Source organism: Xiphophorus hellerii, chromosome 8 (assembly GCF_003331165.1).
Source record: "Xiphophorus hellerii strain 12219 chromosome 8, Xiphophorus_hellerii-4.1, whole genome shotgun sequence".
In the NCBI taxonomy this organism is placed as follows: Eukaryota; Metazoa; Chordata; class Actinopteri; order Cyprinodontiformes; family Poeciliidae; genus Xiphophorus; species Xiphophorus hellerii.
The window spans coordinates 12,917,445-12,938,223 of NC_045679.1; the positions used below are offsets into that span (position 1 = coordinate 12,917,445).

The following is a 20,779-nucleotide window of genomic DNA, read 5'->3' on the forward strand; positions in this document are numbered from 1 at the left end:
TGTATATAAAAAAGATTTTATTTAACAGTTTTGTTTATATTACTATAGCCGACCCCAACGCAGGTCATCAGAACTTTATCTCCACCTTTCCGTTCATCGTCTAAAGGCGTTTGGACTTCGATCTTGAACATAATCTGGAAGAAATCTCTGATGTGCCTCAGGAACTCGATCCTGGAGGAAAAACAGAAGACAGTTTTGTTTTTCAACTGAGCCATAAACAACTACATCATTATTTCTTGTGTATTACATCCAACTTTTTACAGCTAAACATTGAAACAAACAAAAGTACTCTCAGAAAAAAAATATATATATACCTTTGCAATCAGTTTTTAACCTTACCTGAGTAAAATGAAGAGTGTTTTGTGATGGCACTGCCAATCTTCAGTTATCATAGTACTGTACTTGAGAGGAACACAGCACCGGTACCATGATAGCTGAAAATGGACAGTTCATAGTTCGCTCCTTATAAAGACTGGAAGAGGAATTCAGTTAGAACTCTGCTTTAGTTCCTCCTCTCATTTAAACTAATTGTTACCGACTTATATATGAATTTAAACTTAATTTTTGAAACATAAGACTTTACAGATCACTCTTTAAATATTAAGTCAGTCATATTTGTTACAAAAATTAAAAAGATGTTGGAAAAGTATTAATACCCCTTGAACAAGTTCCCCATTTTGTCACATTATGACCATAAACTAATACATTTTACTACAGATTTATGTGACACACCAACATTGCAGTGCTTCACAACTCTAAAGTGGGAGAAAATTATATATGATTTACAAAAGTTTATTTTTAGTAAAACTTTAAAAATATAGTTTGTATTTGTAGTCGTTCCCCTCTACTCTGGCACCCTGAAATAAAATCCAGCCGGAGAACATTTAAATTATCCACCTGTTAGTTATGAAATCTCACTTCTACGAAAACCTCAGAGCTTTGTTGTAGAACATTAGTGAACAAACAGCCATTCAAGGATGAAGTAGTGGAAGAGTTAGGCTATAAAACAATATCCTAAAGAACTTCTTTGTCCATCTAAAAAAAATGGAAAGTGTATGGCACAACTGCAAATTTCTTAGTTCACAGATAATTCATGAAAGAGGTGCTGTAACACTGCACTTCACGCTTAACATACTATTCTTACTGAAAACCTTGTAGATGGCAACATCATGCTGTGCTCTTCTTCAGCAAGTTCAGCCAAACTGCTCAGTGAAGATGGACAGAAATAAATACAGAGCAATTCTCCAAGAAAACTGCTACAGAATTAAAGAGCAAAGCTTATACTTTCCAGCAGGACAACACTAAAATTAAGAGCCAGAGCTATGACGAAATGGTAAATACATGCATGTTTTCATGTCAGAATGGCCCAGTCAAAGTTCAGACCTAAATCCAACTGAGAATCTGTGGCAAGTCTTAAAAACTGATATTGAGAAACACTCCCTTGAATTTGCAAAATATAATGAATCAACTTTCAGTTTCTAGATTTGTAAAGCTGGTAGAGACGTACCGGAAAAGACCTACAGCAATAACTGCAGTGAAAAGTGCCAAGTTTTTATTTTTAGAGTTTAGCTACCAAACCAGATCAAGTAGAAAAGTATCTACCTGCAGAACGGAGGTTCTTTCGTCGCGGTAAAAGGGTCAGAAAATTGAGGCTTTTCATGTACACAAGTTTTCAAAGTACTGGATGACAACTGCTTACGTGTATGGTGAGAGGGGTCCGAGCAGAACCTTTGACACATCCTGTTGGCCAAGGGTCATCAAGAGCAGCGCCAGGCTCTGATTGGATGAATCCACACAGCCGCCCTACAGGGATCCAAAAAAAAAAGCTATTTTTTTAACACTGAAAAACAGCAAAGTACGTCATAGAGGTGGGGATATTTAGAAAGAAGCGTGTCCTGTAAAAGAGTCTGAGCTTTAAGACAAAAAAAGAAAAAAAAATTTTTAGCAACTCATTTTCTAACAACACACTTTTAAGGCTGTATCCTGTTACTGGTAAATGTGTAATTTTCCCCTGAATCTTCCCACTTTCTCTTCACATCTTGAACACATGAGACATTTATTAGACAGAGGATCCACTCTGTGCATTCAAGTCAATACATGCCCCAGTGCGTGAACAAGAGCTGTGCGAAAGTTTTCAATTTTCAATCCACAAGCAGAGGGTCGTACACAGCTGGACACACCCTGGTGTATTTTCTAAACCGTGTTTGTCCTGCCGCCATGCAGCTTTTAGTATAACTCCAAATTTTTGGTGCTTTGTGCATCTGATTTTCTGAGGAACTTTTTTGGCCCAGTCGTGCAGTCCTGTGGCATTGTGACAGCTTGTCATCAGAATTATGATTCGATTATGTAATCGCAATACTGAAAACATTGTGGAAGGATGACTACACAATTTGCATTGTCGACAGGGCCAAAGTTTTAACTGAATTCATCAGCAAACTTGAAACCCATGCACCACTGCTTCCATCATTTTGACAGAAAGATGGGTTTAGCTGCAAAAATAAATGTTTAGCCTTTTGCTAAAGATTAACTGTAAGCTTAAAAAAGTGATAGTGGCTAAAAAGCTTACCTTTTTCACCTGGAGCAAAAATACATAATTCCTGGGAAAGTTGTGCATCTGCACCTAACTGCTGAGCAAACTAAGAAACAAGATGCAACACTTGAATGGATAACTGCCACTTTCACACCCCGCCTGCCTTTCGGATGTGGTTAAATGTCCCAGGAGCCCAACAGCCTCCAGAAAGTGACTTATGGAAAAGTCCCTTAAATTCTCAGAGCGACATGTGACCCATTTCCTCAACAGACACAGGAAATAAAAACCCTAACATTTAAATGCAGAGACCAAAACAATATGGCTAACATCCAAATATTCAGAGAAATTAATCAAATGTGTAAATATGGTACCAGCAGGGCAGCTTTTAATATTTAATTGATGAGCAGAAATGACTGCAATAGGTTAAAGCCAAAAGCTTGTTTGCTAATGCGAACTTCGCAATTTGCTGCCACAATTTATGGCTTTATGTTCAAATAAAACATAAATGTTAAGCATACAAAGATTGTGCCGAGTAAAAACGAAGCAGATCTAAAACAATAAGATTCCCACACTATGAGTCGAGATCTAATAGAGTGCAACACTTACATCAGCTCCTGTTGAGTGTTGAGGTTGCCTTAGAAAACAAGTTGTCCACAGTGTTTGGACAGTCCACTACTACCTGACTGTACTCATTAACCATAAAACAAACAGAAACATGCAGGGCATCCAGGCATGTCCCTAAATACAAACCTGAAAATTTTCCTTAAATTTCAAAACAAACTTTTCCAATAAGAATTTCACCAGCTTTTACAGACACCCTCTCTGTTGCTCATTTTCCTTGAAACCTTGTGGAAATAATACAAAACAAAATACTCAACTGTAAAATGTAAATTTCTTACAGCAGCTGTAGCCTTTTCAAAACGGAAACATTTCCAAACTTACCGCTCTAGAAGGCAGCAAAGAGAAACTGGTTTGCTCTGCATTCTGTCGCTTGGACTTAAGAGGAGACCTCAACAATATTCCTCTTTCAGAGTTAATCAGCGCTACCCTGACCAGCTAACTGGACTCACATGGCTCCGATGAGAGAGGCCCGAGTCTTGCAGCCGTGTGGAGGAACACCGAAGACACAGAATCTCATTGTAAACGCTCGGTGGAAGCTGCCTATTTTACCCCATCGCCAAGCGAGGTGATCTGTGTGCATGTACATTTAACAAGCAAGTTATCTCCATCAGTGGTCAGCGCAGTACAAACATGCAGGTGGAAAGACATTCCACCTCACATTTCTTTCTTTTATCTCGAGTTGAGAATTCCTGGTTTTTCAAGCATCTTTGAACAAACACTGGTCAGCTTCACTCATCAAGCTCACAGGCAGGCCTCCTATAAATGAAATGGTTAAACTCTGACAGAGTTTGAATGATAGTGTAAAAACTCAATGAAAACATGAATCTGCTAAATGCCATGCTGCACTTGAAATTAATGCATTCATAACATATATTTTCCAGACAAGTGGCAGTTTTTTTTTTCAAATTCTGGCTGGTTCCACGATATATTTTCTTTCCTCTTCATGCCTTAATTTCTGACTCGTGTTAACTTAAATGGTGATCAATACTGACGGGCATGGACCAAGGATTAAACCTTTCCAACTGCAGCCACAAGAAAAGCTAAACACGAGCTGAAGCGAACATGGACAGAAGAACTGGAGTGATACATTTCATTTTAACTTATTTGTATAAGCTAAAAAATGTCAGGAAAATACGGTAAATCAGTAATAGTTCAGAAATGTTATTGTGTTAAAACGGAAAAAAAATAAAAAGAAATTCTGATATTGTGCAAGTAAATGTCTTCCAATCTTACTGCCCATTATATCAGGCAAAACATTATGCCCAAGGCTCATTGTTGCATTTGAGGAGGGAGAGGTTAACAATCCAACAGATCAGCAATGATAGCTGAAATTGATTAAATTGCTGAAGCTGCGTTAGAGAGAAAGGCATCAAAATACACAGGACGTTGCAGAGTGTCTATTCAGACATCACCCCTCACATCAAACCAAGATACACTATAGGAAGAAGGCAGCGTTGTGCAGAAAGTGCAAAGCTTTGGAGAATGTTCTGCTGGGAAACCTTGTGTCCAGCCAATGGATGTTACTCAATCAAGACTTAATCTTCCTCTACATACAAGAACATTTTGTGAGCTACCATCATAATAAAGTTTAGGAAAAGAGGCACAGATGCTGCAAAACAGTTTCTCAGCTGATCTGCAGACAAGTCATTACCAGAGAATGTGGGTAAACAAAGGCAGCAAATGTTGCAGAGAGTTTAATGTGTTCAGCTCATGCATGTCTGGTATTTCCAATAAAATTTCTATTCCATTTGTCAAAGTAAGAAAGGAGGCAAATCATTTATAATTGTTTAGTTTATATTATATTTATTTATATTATTATTTATTTGTTATATATGCGAGATTGCTAACTCTCTGTTAGCAAGCAGAAAGTTTTCAGCTTCAGTATTCCAGGACAGAAAAGCAATAGTAAGAATTTAAAATTGTAAATGAATCGACCGATCTTTCACAAAGATTTTTGAATTTTAATTACAGTCATATATTATGAGAATGGGGCTTTTCTACTTTTATAATATACCTCTGTTATGTTACAGAGCTGCTTTTCCTGTAGGTTTTGTCTACATACAAAAAGGAGGAAGCACAAAGAAAACCTGTTTTGAGTCAACCCAGCAAACAACCCTAGGTGCAAAGATCCTCAACGGAATGAGATGCTTGTTCACTGAAGGTTCTTATGTAACCATGTGCGCTGAGACGATGAGCCAGAACATGACTGTTGGTGATTCAGCACAATCATAATACTATGTATGTAGCATGGTTAACATGCGCTGTGAACTTTAACTTCTCATGTGAAGAGTTTTTATTTAGGAAAAAATACTTTATAAAACTAAGTACTAATACATTTGGTTTATTATCCAAATTGTTGAATGTCTACCATGCAGTTATGTAGTTTTTAGATTAAAGAATGTGTTTACTTTGTAAAACATTTAATTTTGGGGGAAAAAAAACAAAAAAACTTACCTTTTTCCTTCTTAAAGACAAACCACTCTAAAATAACTGAGGACTCATGTTCAATGTGAAAATACTTGAGTAATCAAAAAATCATACCCGGTACACCTCTTCCAAGAGCAATTTGGCACAATTTCTCCCAAGGTCTTCAGGCAGGACAGGGTCTCCTTGTCCCTGTGGTGTGGATGACATCTCCGCACTGAGAAAGCAGCCGTTCAGCGTTTCTGCCACCAACGTCAGACCAAATCCTGGAGACCTGCAGTCGTGAAAACAAATTACATCCTCTCCATAACTGAAGGTCGAGAGAAGGAGAAATTACATTTTGGTAAGCTGCATTAACAGAGACTTACTTGCCAGAGTTGGTTCCTTTCATGTGGTCTGTGTAGATGTAAATGTCAGGGAGGAACTGGTTCAGGACGCTCCTGGCCGACTCCACAATCCGGTTTCCCATCTGAGGAGAAACTCGAACCGAATATCTGAGTGTAGAAAGTCAAAGAGCTACGAGGAGAAGTTTAGTAAATTTATGCTTTAATCGTTCAAATCCAAAACTGAAATTGTATTTTTTATTAAAAAGACCAAAAACCAGACAAATAATTCCTGTTATCTTAATAAACTTAGTTTTAGGTTAATGTAGCAGTGAAAAACACTCTGGTGCATCATGACCATTGTGTTTAGATACAAAAAATAAGTCATGGAACTAATTTACTACTTGAATAATATTTTTCCTGGCAACTACTCACATATGTAACTTTTGCAAATGTATTTAATTTGTAGTGCTAAACATGTTTTATTCATAAATAATAAAAAGTAAATAAGTAAAATAAGCTTAAGAAGGATACGCCACTCCTCTGATTCTCTTGATCTTTCCCGGCTCGGTCAGCTGGACTGGCTTGATGGTTTTGCGGACAGGACATGTAAAAACTACTTCCCCTCCTCCGCCAGGCGCCATACCCCTCTTCACCACCTGAGGGAGTAGCAGCAGGGAGAAAGTGAGAAAAAGCTTGAGCGCAGGTTGCTGCTTCACATCCAAACGCATTTCCTGCAAAAGATGCCACCCTGTTCCTGCTAGAGCATACCTAAAGTCCTCACCTTTATTTCAAAGGCCTCTCCATCAATTCCAAACTTCTTCATTAGAGGGAGAGCTGTGGACTTCAACAAGTCGACCTACAAGATGCAGAGCAATTGGATCATAACATCGATAAGATGATGCGGTATAAGGACTCCTTTATTTTCAAGAAGCTGACATGTCTACAAGGCATAAAGATGAAAGATGCACATTTAAGGAATAAAATTGGAAAATTCCAATATTTTTAATTGTTTATCTTTGCTTTCCATACATATCCAGACCAGAAAAACGGAGAAACCAAACTCCTACTATGTTACTTTACTGCACAGGAACTCTAATAATATCATTAAAAAGGTGTACAAAAACCTTCAACCATGTTTAAGCATACCGTTGGGTCAGTGGGATCATTTGTGACACCCTTAAGCGTCGCCTTAAGAGGAGTTTTCATAAAAGGCGCCAGCATGAGCAAAGCCTCCAGATAGTATCCTACTGAACGCTGGGGGTTACAGTCATGTTCCACAGGGCCTCCATACAGCAGGCCAGGCTGGTAGAATAACACAGTACCTGGTAGAAAAAGTTTTAAAAAAAACATCACTGAATGTATTGGCAACCAGTTAAGACATTATTAGCAAAATCTTAAACTTTACAGAAGACAAGAAGTACCAGCAAAAGAGAGCTTTTACATTACTGTATATTCGTAATTTAACAAAAAAAGAACTGCTCAGAAAAACATAAATAAAATAGCATTCTCTTATGAATTTCTTTATTTGTTAACAGTAAGAGCAGAGTAAAAACAAATGTTTGACATATAAAGATGTATGAATGCAAAAAACACAGAACAAAGCTGATTTTTCGTCTGGTGCTCTCTCTCCATTTATGAATTACTCTTGCAGAGTCTGGTTCTTATTGGGTCTCAGATGTAACAAGTATCAGCACGTATGTTAATACTTACCAGTTTGATTAATCTCGATTCTGGAGCCATTGGTCACTTTGTCGAGAAGTCTGATGAAACTGGCTTCAAAATCTAGAATAAATAAGCAGAAAATTGCACTACAAGAACCAACTAAACGACCAGTTAGGGGGTTAATAATGACAAAGTTATGTTTAACAGAGTAACCCGCATAAAAAGTATTTTTTTTCTTTTCCTAACAAATTTGTGGTTTCTTAATGTAATACTATTTTTATTTAAGCAATGTAAAATTTGACTAATATTTAAATACAATAACGTTAAAAATGTGACGAAAAATATGTTTGAAAGTACTATTTGAAAGGTTGTAATAATATTGACCACAGTTTTATGTAATTCACATAAGAATACCATCATTTCCCCTCTCTGACTACCTGTTATAAACACACACTCCCAACTGCGTAGCAGCTAGCCCGTTAGCCTGCGAGCTAACAGCAGGGCTGTAACTCACCGCGAAGCCCCGGCTCGTCGTCTCTGGAGCGGATATTTTTTATTTTAACATGCTTCCCGCTGAGAGTCGACAGAACCAGTCGTTGTCTGAAGAAATTGCAGCCGTCGTAGGTCAGTCCGTGGCTTGCCATGTTATTGTTGTTGGTTATTGGCGTAGGTAAAAATCCACGTGTGTTTGTGCAAGGGAGACATTAGCAGGAGGGGGAGTACGGCAAGACAGGAGGGTAAAACGGAGTACCACAACACGGTGCTGAAGTTAGCTTATGGTTCATGGATTGGTAAAGGGCTACTTTTTAAAAAAATACTCATTGTGTGACTTTAATCTGAAGAAAAGGTTTTTGTTATAGTGTTAGTACCAATATCATTTTGAATTGCCGCTACAACGCCAGAATTGTTTTTTGTTTACTTAATTTTTTATTTAAATTAATTTAAATATTTTTAGAGGTTTCATAACCGATGATTAAATTGTCTATTTTATTTATTTAGCGCAGAGAAAAAAAAATAGATAATGTTTAACAAAACAATGTGATAAAGATGTTGAAAGAAAAGAGCATCGATTTAGTTTTTGGCCAAAAGAACTGTGAAATTGCGCTCGACCCGACTGACAATTCGCAATACAACTTCGGTTTCCTTTTTTTTTTCTTAACAGTTCTCTTAAAGAGCCGTCGTCACCATGAAGTGGGTGCAGATTTCTACCATCTTTAACAACAACAAATTGTCAAAAGCACTTTCTGCTAACACTATTTTATGAACATTTAAACTGTCTTGAAAGGATTTGAGGTCAGGGTAAAACAGTAAAGTAAAAAAGCACAAGAAAATTCAAGAAATTGTTTTTAATCAAACTGTACACATTTCCTTTGCTTTGTACAAAACATTACTTTCATAATAAATCTGACCAGAAATTTATGATATTCTGATCTCTGTGTATCATTGGTGATGTGGTAAAATAAAGCAAAAGAGACAATATTTTAAAGGTAAAACAAAACTAGTACTCGCAACATGGGCCACACCTTAAAAATGGCTTAAAGGGATTTATATATATATATATATATATATGTGTGTGTGTGTGTGTGTTTTGTTAACGTTGTACTTTATAAAACTCATAGACTCATATCAGATGAGTTGTATTAATTTTTTGGATTTTTATTAATATAAACACAACTCAACAATTTGAAAATTCTAAAGTTTTTGTAAAATCTTTTGGGGACAACATAGAGCTACAGACCAGGGACGTAATCTACCATGCATCAATTATTAAACACCAATTTGTAGGACTATATACTGTAAATTGCATTCATAATTGTTTTTCTTTTGTGGATATTTCACCAAAACTTGCTGCAGCCTAGGAGTCCATATCATTTTAAATTTGACCTTTCTGGCATCAACTGCTGTGATGTTTTTGAGGTTTGGGGTTGTTGTTAGAGTGATTTTTTTATTTTATTTTATTTTTGCTCCTGTCAGTAGTGGGGGGTGGGAAGCTTCGGCTTGATATGATGTCAGTAGAGTTACACAGTTGCATATTTATAAGATATTAACCTTTTACTACGACCCAATTTTAACAACTCTGAACTATTCCTTTAAGAAGAAGACTCTTTCCACTCCACTTAATCGTTACTTCTGCCCGGTCCATCCCCCGGATGACTGTGAAGGAGCGTACCCGCCACCGAGTTACTAGGCTGTCTCGTTTAACCATTCATTAAATTTGAATGGGCGTGGCTAGAACAATATTTTTAAGGCGTTCAACACAAAACAAACGCTTAAACAGAACTTTTATATTTTATTCAACAATTATTCTTGTGAATGGGATTTATCAAGTGGACTTTTTAGTGCAACCTCCCTCCAAAGCTGCAGGTCTGTCCGATCAAAGGCATCGAGGGTTTGAAGGGATTAATCAACGCTACCTTCCCAAAAAGCGTTTTTAACCCCGGCAGACCAATTATATAACCGCATTATACAATAAATGGATCGCCATTAAAGCAAATGCAGTGACACGGACAGTTTCTGCACAAGCCGAGTGGGAAAAATTGACTTCCTGCACGATGCGCGTCGTCCTTCTGAGCAGATCTCCATCTGCCTCTGCAGGCTGAGCTGGCTCTCGTCTTCTTTCTCCTCCTCTTTCTCTTCCTCCTCCTCCTCTTCCTTTTAGCTTCAGCAGAGCCCAGGGAAAAGAGTGGGTTGACACTGTCTGCTTTAAGACTCGCCCCATTGTTGCGTAGTTTGCAAGGGAGAGAAAAAAACAACAGTCTACTCTCCCTACGTGCTTCGATCTAGTCTGATTGGAGCAATCCAGACGGGTGTTTTTCCTCTGAATTCTACTGCAGTTCTGTTGGGAACTATGGTTCTGCAGAGAATGATCCGTGCTGTCATCATGGGACCTCCGGGATCGGGGAAGGGAACGATGTCTGCGCGCATTATCAAAAGTTTTGGACTGCAACACATGTCTAGTGGGGACATTTTAAGAGCCAACATCCAGGATAAAACGGGTAAGTTAAAACCACAAGCAATTTATCTTTAAGCGTGAATAAGATTTTCAAACCCAGTGTACTTTCCACTGTACTTTCCCTTGTATTTTCATTTTGTGAAATACAGACACTTGTGTTCTGCACGCTGTGATAAGAGCACCACCCTTATATATTTCTTATCTTGCGGCTACATACCACAGATCAGTGGCATAAAACAGTTTGTTTTTTTTTCTGTTAAGCTAAAGTCAAACAGGTTTGCAAGTGTAATGAAGGTGTCCTTTTTATGTTTGTACTGCAAACATTTACACCAAATACCTGAACTTTGAAAGGTGGTCGCTTCTTCTTAAATTCACCTTGGAGGAACATAAAAAAAGAGCTGTAAAGATAAGTGTTAACTGTGAACTTTTGTTCCCTGGGAAGGAGGATTGGTGATAAAGAAGCTTTCTTTAACAGCTTCATGACAGAGAAATCATTATCGGGGCAGAGAAGATGTCATATCTGCACTGAATCGGGAGTCTTCTGCAAATTTCAAATGGTGCATTTATTTCCCCAGTTTTCCAGTCTGTCTTAAGTTTTGCAGCTATAACCCTTTAAAACTGAAGCAAAGCTTAACAACAGCTGATGCAGGCCAGAGGGACTAAATATGTATACTCTGCAAAAATGCATTAAGTTCAAGGGTTAAATTTAGTCAGTTCTCATTTATGTATTGCAGGAATGTTTCTGTTGAGTAAATCAAACATGTGGCTCGATATTTAGTGTCATTAAATGAGTAGTAATGATGGCTGATTGAATTTTGCTCTCCAGTCTTCTGACTTTAACTACTGACCTTTTGCCAGCCTGATTGTTCTACAGTTTCTCATTAATCATTCTCAGAGAAATGCAAATTTGGTTTGAGACTTTTCCTAGTACTAACTCTTTGCATTGCAGTAGAGAAAGTCCTGTATCAATGCCCTTGATATTAAAAAGACATATATCGTGCAGGTTGTTGACCTGCTTCCTTAAAACCGGGAGAAAAAAGCCTTCAAGAGTTCCTGTTGTGACAATCATCAAGTCTGACCTTTTGCACTGCTTCATGCTCATGCCGGAAGCAGAGTCAGGAAGTTTCGGCAAGACTTGTGAGAAAATGACTTCCTTCAGTTGGATTCTGACCTCCTCGAGTGAAAATGACAAAAAAACACACACACAAAAAAAACGGTTTCACCTTCTCAGTGTCCTTCAATCTCATTGGTTGGTTTTTTTCTTTCCTTTGCACTTAGCAAAACTATTCACTGCCCTTGTACTTTCAAATGTCCTCTTGTTATTTGGTTTTTATGTAATACAAACTAAAATCTAAAAATATTGTTTTAGTATATTTTAAGATAATATAATTATTCATATTTAACCTAAAATCCCTAAATAAAATCCAGTGCAACCAATTGCAATCAAAAGACTCATAGTAAACAGTCATTTCAGTAGAAATGCTGCTTTTCTGTAAAGAGGTTTGTAAGAGGAGGTCAGTGAACAAGCAGCTCCATGCAGACCAGAGGACACATCAGGCCGCTCGCTGATAAAGCCGCAGAGAGATTTAAGGTAGGATTAGGTTATAAAACAATGTCATACGTTTTGAACATTTCCTAGGGGACCGCTCAATCCATCACCCTAAAATGGGAAGACTATGGCACAAATCCAAACACAAGAAGACATGGCCGTCCACCTGATCTGAGAGGGTGGGCAAGGAGAGCATTAATCAGAAAAGCAGCCATTGTATCTATTCAAAGCGCTATCTGTGGTGGAAAAGTAACACTGTACCTTCCCCTGAAAACGCTGTCTCTACTGTGAAACATGATTGTGCCAGAAAAGGTAGATGGTGGATAAAGCTAAATATCCACCTGGAAATACGGGGAGAAGAGCTGTTCGACTTGAAAATGTTAAACCTTTCTGGAGGAGAGTGACCTTTAATACACAGCTAGAGTTACAACTGTAGACACATTCATGTTTCCCCCATTTTTTATAGGGGGAAAAAATGTAGAAAAGAGACATGATTACTTTTGCAAATCACTCAAAATAATTGTATGCAATCTTATTAATAAAGACATAAACAGTCTTGTCACTGATCATTATTTCTTTGAGTCATTAATAAATAATTTTGTCCATCTGTTATACCAGTCGAGACAAATTACAACTTATAACCATGTGCTTTGGACTATTTTGCTTTTTCGAAATAAAAAATTGAGAATTTTTGACTGTCTTGAATTCTGTACCTTTTTTCTGACTTTACAAAAATGACTTTAAGTACAAAAATGACTTCAAGTAACATCTATACTTGTATACTTTGAGTTGTGTAATGTGCACTTTTCTTGTTGTGAAGCCAAACTCCAATCATTGTTTTCCAGCTTTTACAACCATAATTTGGTGTCATTCGATCCACTTTATTCTTTCCTACACTGTTAAAAAAGAGAAGGCATGATCATCTGTGCCAACTGATGATCAACACAAATCCATCTTTCAAATTCAGTGTAGCCTCTGAAAAAGATGTAGAGATGCTCTCTCTTTTTTCTTTTTTGGTAAATTCTGAAGATGCAGGAACGTTTTTCTTCTCAGCATATTCAAGTGTTGGTATTGTTTAGTCTTAAGCCATAAAAAAACCCTCAGCTGTTCTTGTGAAGAGCTATAAGTCATTTTACCACCACGGTAATGTCTCCCTAAAGCCGATGACTGGTCTGGAGTCATCAATTACTAAATTAAATCCAGCACAAAGGACCATATGGCGGCTGTTTGTTTTGACAAGGCTTGAGGAGCCAGATTAACGGCTGGTTGTTTGCAGACTGAAGCTTCAATTAAAAAAATGTTTAGGAGCTTACTTCTCTTTAGCAGCTGAAAACCGTAACAACTGTCCTTTTGTGTGCCTTAAAATTGAGTTAATGAAGACAAAATGATCATTGTATTAGCTATTTTGAGAAGAGGTTTTTATTTTTTAATCATTTTCCACTGGACTGTGACTTTAATGTCTTTCATATTTGTTGGAAACCAGCAGATGCTTCTGATGCCAAAACCACCTGCAACCATAACTTTTAATCTTATTGAGTTTTATGACAGAGCAAGATACATTATTTCATAATTAAGGACATGTATTCACAGGCTTGTTTTTTTTTCTTCTACTAAAAGTAACTCTGAAAAGTGCAGCATGCATTTATATTCAGTCCTTCCTTAATCGTAGAGCCACGTTTGTTTTGGTAGTGCATCAGGTGTTTTGGGATATATCTCTAGAAGTTCTACTTTGCAAAACAGCTGGCTTAGTCTGGTTGGGAATCTGACATCTTGTTTGAAGTTTTCCACAGATGCTTGTTCAGATTTATGTCTCAACCTCAACTGGATCATTCAGTCACATAGATATGTCTTGATACAAATAATTTCCTTGTACCTTTGTGGTATTTTAGAGTCATCACCCTGCTGGATGGACATTGAACCATCTCCATTTCTGCAGCCTCTGGTTTTCTTCCAGGGCTGTTCTGTATTTAGCTCCATTAATCCTCCGTAAGCGCTGAATAGCTTCACTAACCATTGGGAAGAAATCTATTCCTTAGCATGATGCTGCCCTCACCATTTTCTGTTGCTGTGCTTGTCAGATGTTCAAAGCTGGATATATCGTTTGATAAACTAAACGTGCTTTAAACATGTACCTGTCTGCTGTGTTCCTTGGTCTCCATGATGCTTTTTGTCCACTTAAGTTTTCTCTGAGGACTTCACAGTGCATCTATACTTTATACTGTAAAAAATTATCTGTTTAGATTTAATAGTGGTACACAGTAAAATTGGACATGAAAAATCTGTGAATTGTAAAACAATGTAAAACGCTTTATTTAAAGTGAAGCCGCCACAACTAAATTATAAGTGAAAACATTTCTCATGAGGTTAAGTTAGAACCAGATGGGCTCTACTTGATGTTAACTATCAGAAGAAAGGGTTCTGAATTGTAAAACTAATTACAGATTTAAAATGTGACAAAAGGTGGAAAAAGTGTTATCAAATGATGGAATACCTTTGCCAGATCCTTGCAAAGAACTTAAATAAGCTTTGAGATTGATTTGTAAAAAAAATACCATGAAAAGAAAAAAGAGCATTTTCTAACACACGAATCTCCATCTTCATCGTCAGAGCTCGGCCTGTTGATGAAGTCCTGCATCGATCAGGGACAGCTGGTACCTGACGACATCATTTCCCGTCTCATCCTGAATGACCTGAGGAAGATAGACAGCAGCGGCTGGCTGCTTGACGGTACGAGGCCGCGCTCGTCTGTTTCGTTTGCTTCTTTTCTTGGAAATGATAGCAGGGGGAACACGTTATCGGCATTGACTGTTTGAGATCACACGACCTGTGTGAAGCAAGCCACCAACAGTTATTTCTAGTTATTGATAAACCACTCAAGAGAGCCGCTGCCTTATTGTAACTTATCTGCATGGAGATTTTGGTTTTTTCCCTCAGTTTGCTTGCCTTCCTCACGTCTGTTCATCTGTCTTTTATTCCCAGGATTTCCTCGGACTGTGTCCCAGGCAGAGGCTCTCGATCATGCCTTCGCTTTAGATACGGTCATCAACCTGAATGTCCCTTTCCAGACCATCAAAGAAAGGCTGACCTCTCGTTGGACTCACATCCCCAGCGGCAGAGTCTATAATACAGATTTCAACCCACCAAAAGTTCCTGTAAGTATGCCCTCTCTGTCATATGATTTTTCACTCCATAATTAATAAAAATGACCAACGGGAAAATTTAATGTGCAAATATGAGAAAAGTAGATTAATTTCTGAGAAAAGCTCATTTTGGATCTGTGGGAAATTATTCCCAGAGGCAGACTGAACAAACATCGATGTCTGACCAGGAGCAGTGTTGACCCAAAACAACATAAAGGTGGAATATAGATGGGAGCAGAGAGAGGAGAGTGACAAGTGGTTCAACAGGTCACAGCTGTCATGGCAACTTAATCTGACCTTGTTAAAAGCTTTGCTGTAAAATACTGAGAGGGAAAAAAAACAACCCACATGCCTCTACTTTCCAGCGATCCAATGAGACATGAAGGGATGGTAAACTCGCAAAAAACATCACCCCAGGGAAGCAATTGGAGACTTGAAGGAAATGGTTGTCATGTAGACTTGGTGAACATTCCCCTCCCCCACCTTGTCAAATATAAGTGTGTCTTTGTTAAGCCAGTTCAAGTTTTTATAAGCTGGTTAATTATAACCAGCTTATAAACACATCTACATCTGACTGTAGATGTGTGGCTATTTTCTTGTAGACTTGCTACAAGAAAATACTAGGCTACAACTGAATTCAGATGTTTATTTGTCTTTCCCATTTTGAAGACTGGCTGAAAAAAGTAGCATCTATCGTGGGTTTTTTATTTAAAAAATATTCACTGAATTGACTTGTTAATTTTTTTTTTCTACTTTTATGGAAGCTTATACAAATACATTCATAAGGTGTTTTTTTTTTTTCTTCTTATCTTTACCACGGGTGCCAGTAATGACTGGTTAATTATCACTCGATGCATTAAAACCTCTGTAAAAAGCTTTACTTTTCAAATTTGGACAAATGGTTTAAAATAGTTTTTTCTAGAGGCAGCATGAGTGCTACAGGTGATATTATGATGCATGACATGAAAGTAACAGAAATGAGCCAGAATTCGAAGCAGAAGGCGGACAGATGATTTATCGTTTATGTTCCTTTGGTCACATGTCAAGATTTCCTGTTCATTGTTGAGCAGCATCACATATGTGGATCATGATTGGCTTCTAGTGCTCCTGTTTGGCAAAGGAAATGTTTACAGAAGGAGCTTGGTCAAAGAGGCCAAATATGCAGTGGTTTCCTCTTTATTCTAGCTCAATAAGACTTGGAAAAATGAGATGTCAGAACCCTTATTTTCCTTCTTCTCTGCAGATCAGTTGTTTAATAAATAAGTATGTTTAACTTAAGCAAGGAAAAAAAAATATATCTCAACATTTTTGGCTTATTATTATGGTTAATTATTAAATACATGAAACTAATATATTGTTAATCATTTAATGGTTGAAAACATTAACAATAAAATTTTTTTAATGAAAATTCATTAGCAAATTATTATTTTGTAAATTAAATACTTATGCTCTTATTATTATTATTGGTATCACAAGTAAATAATAATTACATAAATGATGTAATTTAAAATAAATAAGTTACTTTTCATTATTAAGTTATTATTATTAACTACACACAGTTATACTAAGATATAAGAAATTCTAGGTATTACAGCAACACCCACAATTTGCAAATGTATTCAAATATATCCAACAATTCTGTCTAATTGTTATTAATAAATACATAAAGTGCCAGCATGTTTCTCGTCCTCTCTCCAGGGTTTGGATGATGTGACAGGAGAGCCTCTGGTTCAGAGAGATGACGACAGACCAGAGACGGTCACACGGAGACTGAAGTCCTATGAAACCCAGACAGAACCCGTCCTGGAGTTCTACAGGTAGATACAACGTAAATCAAATATAGAATAAACTGAATTCAGATAGTTCAGTTTAGAATTAATGATGTATCAATTATTATTTTATCAGTAGATTTATTTTTCTTTTTAAAATAAAAAATGTGTGTAAAGAATATCTCACATTTTTGCTAACAATTAATTTCTTCAACTACCTTTTTACGATACATTGAAGAAGCTTTTCTAATGTTCACACAAAACCCACCAGACTGCTTTAACAATTTCCACACAACATATTAATTTACCTTTTGGATTTTGTGATTTTTCCGTGAGGTTTTTAGTCTTTTAAGCTCCCAGACAGTTTATTTGCATTTAGTTCGGCAAGGAAGAACCAGAGACAATCGGCTCCTCTTATCCTGACAAACGATCACACATTGATCGGCCTAAGTCATGTGAGCACTGAAAGTAAAGAAAAAGTGAGTCTTTATTAATGGCTGAGTGAACTAATTTAAATAATTTCTCTAAAGAATTGCACCCAGGATACAGTTTATTTATGCTTCACTTGCTTTATCTGAATAATTAAAATCCTTTAGCTTTATCTCTGGATGGGTTAGAAGCAATAGAGCTTCAAGTAGTCGAGGGAAAAAAATGCATAAATGTAGGTAAAAGGTCACAGCTAATGAACCCTGACCTCTCCACACCCAGTGACCAAGTAGCTGCCTAAGAATCACATCCCAAGGGGAACTGCAGGGCAGGGGGGGTTCAGCTCAGATTGTGTTTCTCCTCATGTCATGTAGGCAGAAATATGTTGAGTGTACAGTACAGCTTAAATTAAAATGTGGCAACGACAAATTTCAGTGTATTTCATTAAGATATAATATGTGGCTAACCAACATAACGCGGAAGGAACAGTTCCTTTTTTTTAACACATGAAATCTGAAAAGTGTACCATGCACCTGTAGTCAGTCGAAGACTCTTTGAATAAATACTACTCTTTTTTTTTTTTTACAGCAATTATGAATAGAAATCAGACTTTTAACATGTTTATTTGGGTTGGTAATGTTTATCCGTTTTACCTCGCAAAGATTCTCCAGGTCTATCAGACTAACTGTGAGAATATCTTTTCTCCACAACCCTCTTCATCTGACCTCACAGATTTAGTTCTGGACTTGTACTAGGTCATTTATAAACTTAAATTACTCCTCTCATGAAGTGCTTGTAAGATTCTGGTCCTCCAAGCGCACTGCCTTCTTCTTCTTTTTGTTTATTGGCAGTTTGCAAACGGTTTGCCTTGAGAAACACAAGTTTAATATTGAAAATTCTCTACAATCCGTTGATGGAGGAATAAACAGATCATCCTTTCTTCATATAATGCCAGACTTCTCCCAGTCAATATTTTTTTACCAACTTGATAAAATCCTCAGTTCCATCCAAAGAATGTTGTCCTTGGAAGAAAAGACAACATTCAGCTTTTGCAATGTTACTGTTGTTCTAGATTCTCTCCAGTTATGCTCGCTCCTGAATGATACCTTAGCGCAATGAGATTATTTTGCTCCAGTGTAACCTGTCTGCAAACCGGTGCTTTATCTCAAGGAGGTTGACCTGAATTGACGCTAGGTGTAAACTTAAGAGGACTAAATACTAAAATTTCCTTAAACGATCCTTCAACAATATTAGTTCCACACTTGTGCAAGCAGATTTGTTTGTGTTATCAGTATAAAGCTTGCATTATATGTGCATTTACTTTAGACAACCTTTATAAATACTCTTCTGAGTTTGTGTTTATTTTTCTCTTCCCAGGAGTAAAGGTGTGCTGGAGACCTTTACGGGAACAGAAACCAATAAGATATGGCCGCACGTTGAAGCTTTTCTCCACAGAAAATTCTCCACCCTCAGTCAAAGAGCTGCTTAGCCTCAGCAAAATCCAAGAACGGCTGAAGTTCACTGATGGAAAACCACACTGTGCACCGTCCAATCAAAAATGCATCATGTAAATAGTAGTCGAGCATAGAGGAATTATGTTTCATTGAAAGTAAAGCCCTTAAATTTGCAAATGAAGATCTAGCTTTTTTACTAAAAACAGAATAAGACTACTACCTATGTTAGAAAAAAGTCTTTTTTTTTAAATGTTCTTAAAGCCTCTGTGTTGTTGAAATAATTTGGGGAGAACTCAGATGAGTGTGTGCCTCAAATCTTTTTAACCATTTGCTGTTAGTGTGTCCACTCTGTGCCTTTATGAAGTCAGAAGTTAACATCTGACTCAAACTTGAAGTTTTGGAGGAGCACAACATGAAGGGGTTACATTCCACAAGATGCTGCAGGAGGAACTGCTTTGGCATGAACAAAACCAGGTTTAATTCTTCTAAATGTAATCCCAACACACACAACCTGTTGGCATGAACTAAACATCATCAGCAGCTTTTTTAAAAATCATAAATCCTGGAAAGGAGGCTATTTTTTGTAGTGTAACAAGTGTGCATCTCAGTATAATGTGGCCCATTTCTTCGGCAGTGGCTGTTTCCTTTAAGCAGAACATGCTGTTGGGTTTGATTCTCATATATGTACATGTGCCTTTTGCTGCTGTCCAGCGTGATAAAGGTAGGGTTTTTAAACACTTTGTTTTCCTCTAATCATGGACCAATTTAAATAATTTATAAATGGACATTTATAATAATGGATATTTTTTCATTCTTACAAGAATTGCTTAACAGCTACTTTCAACCACCTCAGGTCTTACAAGTGATGCCTCTGAAACACTCCATTCTTATAAATTTCATCATCCATTCCTCGTTGTGACTATATTCCCTGTGAGCGATATTTGGCATTTATTTAGTCTGACCTGACAGCAGAAAAATAGATGAACACATACAGTACAGACCAAAAGTTTGGACACACTTTCTCATTGAATTCAATGAAAAGGTGTGTCCAAACTTTTGGTCTGAACTGAGTACAGACCAAAAGTTTGGACACACAGTTGTGTCCAAACTTTTGGTCTGTACTGTACATAAACACATGTTATACAGGGTCAAATGTTGTTGAAAGGTATGAGCTTGCAGGTTTTGCACATTGTTCTGAATGTTTACCCTGTGAAAAAGCCTTAATAATGCTTCTGTGCAGTGTACTGTATGTGGTCATTCTGTTTTTTTAAACACATCCATGCATTGTTGAAATGCAACAACCATCTTTTCATGTACAACTCAGATATTTATGAATCACAATAAATGTCTTGTACTGTACACTTGAATGACAATGTGTATTTTCTTTCATTGTTTACCATTTATTGACTTTGACAGCAGGACTGTATCCTCTATCTGTGTCAGTAGTTTAATATTCTGTCATTCTGTGTCATTGGGAAATTTTAGTGTTAATGGTCCACATGCGCATTTATTGACTAAAACCAGACATCATGCACATCTCCATATTTGTTTTGGTTGATTGGTAAATGTCTAAAAAGCTTTTGAACAAATGTCCTCTTTATTCCAGCACCGTAATATGACACTAAAAATTAGACAAAAATTTCAGTAATAAATGTAATGCTGAGGATGTTTTCTTTCTTTTCGTTTAGTATCTGTATCAATGCAACCCTCACAGGCAGAAGCTTTGCTTTGCTCCATGGAGGCTGAATAACAAAATCTGAGTCAAAATGCAGCAAAGCATGACTCATGGAACTGATGTCAGTTATTTTTGCCTTTATTTTTAAAGAGGCAACTGAAAGCAATAACAGTCGGCCACAGCACATGATTGAGTTTTGATGCATGTAAGTCATTCTGTATGTAGTGGTAAGGAGCAGCTGAATGCAGAA

At 37.1% G+C, this 20,779-nt stretch overlaps 2 protein-coding genes across 2 annotated transcripts; one reads left to right on the forward strand and one right to left on the reverse strand.

Annotated features, from left to right (window-relative positions):
• rcl1 (RNA terminal phosphate cyclase-like 1) lies at positions 1 to 8,294 on the reverse strand. The gene is made up of 9 exons (XM_032569302.1): positions 8,078 to 8,294; positions 7,612 to 7,683; positions 7,048 to 7,223; positions 6,683 to 6,757; positions 6,433 to 6,557; positions 5,944 to 6,069; positions 5,693 to 5,849; positions 1,700 to 1,803; positions 1 to 171 (listed from the first exon to the last, which is right to left on the reverse strand). Exons 1-9 carry the CDS (start codon positions 8,205 to 8,207, stop codon positions 18 to 20), a joined length of 1,119 nt encoding a protein of 372 aa, XP_032425193.1. The 5' UTR covers positions 8,208 to 8,294; the 3' UTR covers positions 1 to 17.
• A 1,610-nt stretch (positions 8,295 to 9,904) lies between these two features.
• ak3 (adenylate kinase 3) lies at positions 9,905 to 19,401 on the forward strand. The gene is made up of 5 exons (XM_032569306.1): positions 9,905 to 10,559; positions 14,673 to 14,792; positions 15,045 to 15,217; positions 16,904 to 17,022; positions 18,778 to 19,401. The coding sequence occupies exons 1-5, from the start codon at positions 10,412 to 10,414 to the stop codon at positions 18,887 to 18,889; spliced, it is 672 nt and encodes a 223-aa protein (XP_032425197.1). The 5' UTR covers positions 9,905 to 10,411; the 3' UTR covers positions 18,890 to 19,401.
• The last annotated feature ends 1,378 nt before the right edge of the window (positions 19,402 to 20,779 follow it).

What these genes read in the sequence shown, in the direction of transcription:
- ak3 (XM_032569306.1), top strand. Translation starts at nt 10,412, where the DNA reads ATGGTTCTGCAGAGAATGATCCGTGCTGTCATCATGGGACCTCCGGGA. An exon ending in CAGCGGCTGGCTGCTTGACG is followed by an intron (nt 14,793 to 15,044) that starts GTACGAGGCCGC and finishes TTTTATTCCCAG; the next exon opens with GATTTCCTCGGACTGTGTCC. An exon ending in CCCGTCCTGGAGTTCTACAG is followed by an intron (nt 17,023 to 18,777) that starts GTAGATACAACG and finishes TTCTCTTCCCAG; the next exon opens with GAGTAAAGGTGTGCTGGAGA.
- rcl1 (XM_032569302.1), bottom strand. Translation starts at nt 8,207, where the DNA reads ATGGCAAGCCACGGACTGACCTACGACGGCTGCAATTTCTTCAGACAA. An exon ending in GAGAGGCCTTTGAAATAAAG is followed by an intron (nt 6,558 to 6,682) that starts GTGAGGACTTTA and finishes CTACTCCCTCAG; the next exon opens with GTGGTGAAGAGGGGTATGGC. An exon ending in TCTTGGAAGAGGTGTACCGG is followed by an intron (nt 1,804 to 5,692) that starts GTATGATTTTTT and finishes GGATCCCTGTAG; the next exon opens with GGCGGCTGTGTGGATTCATC.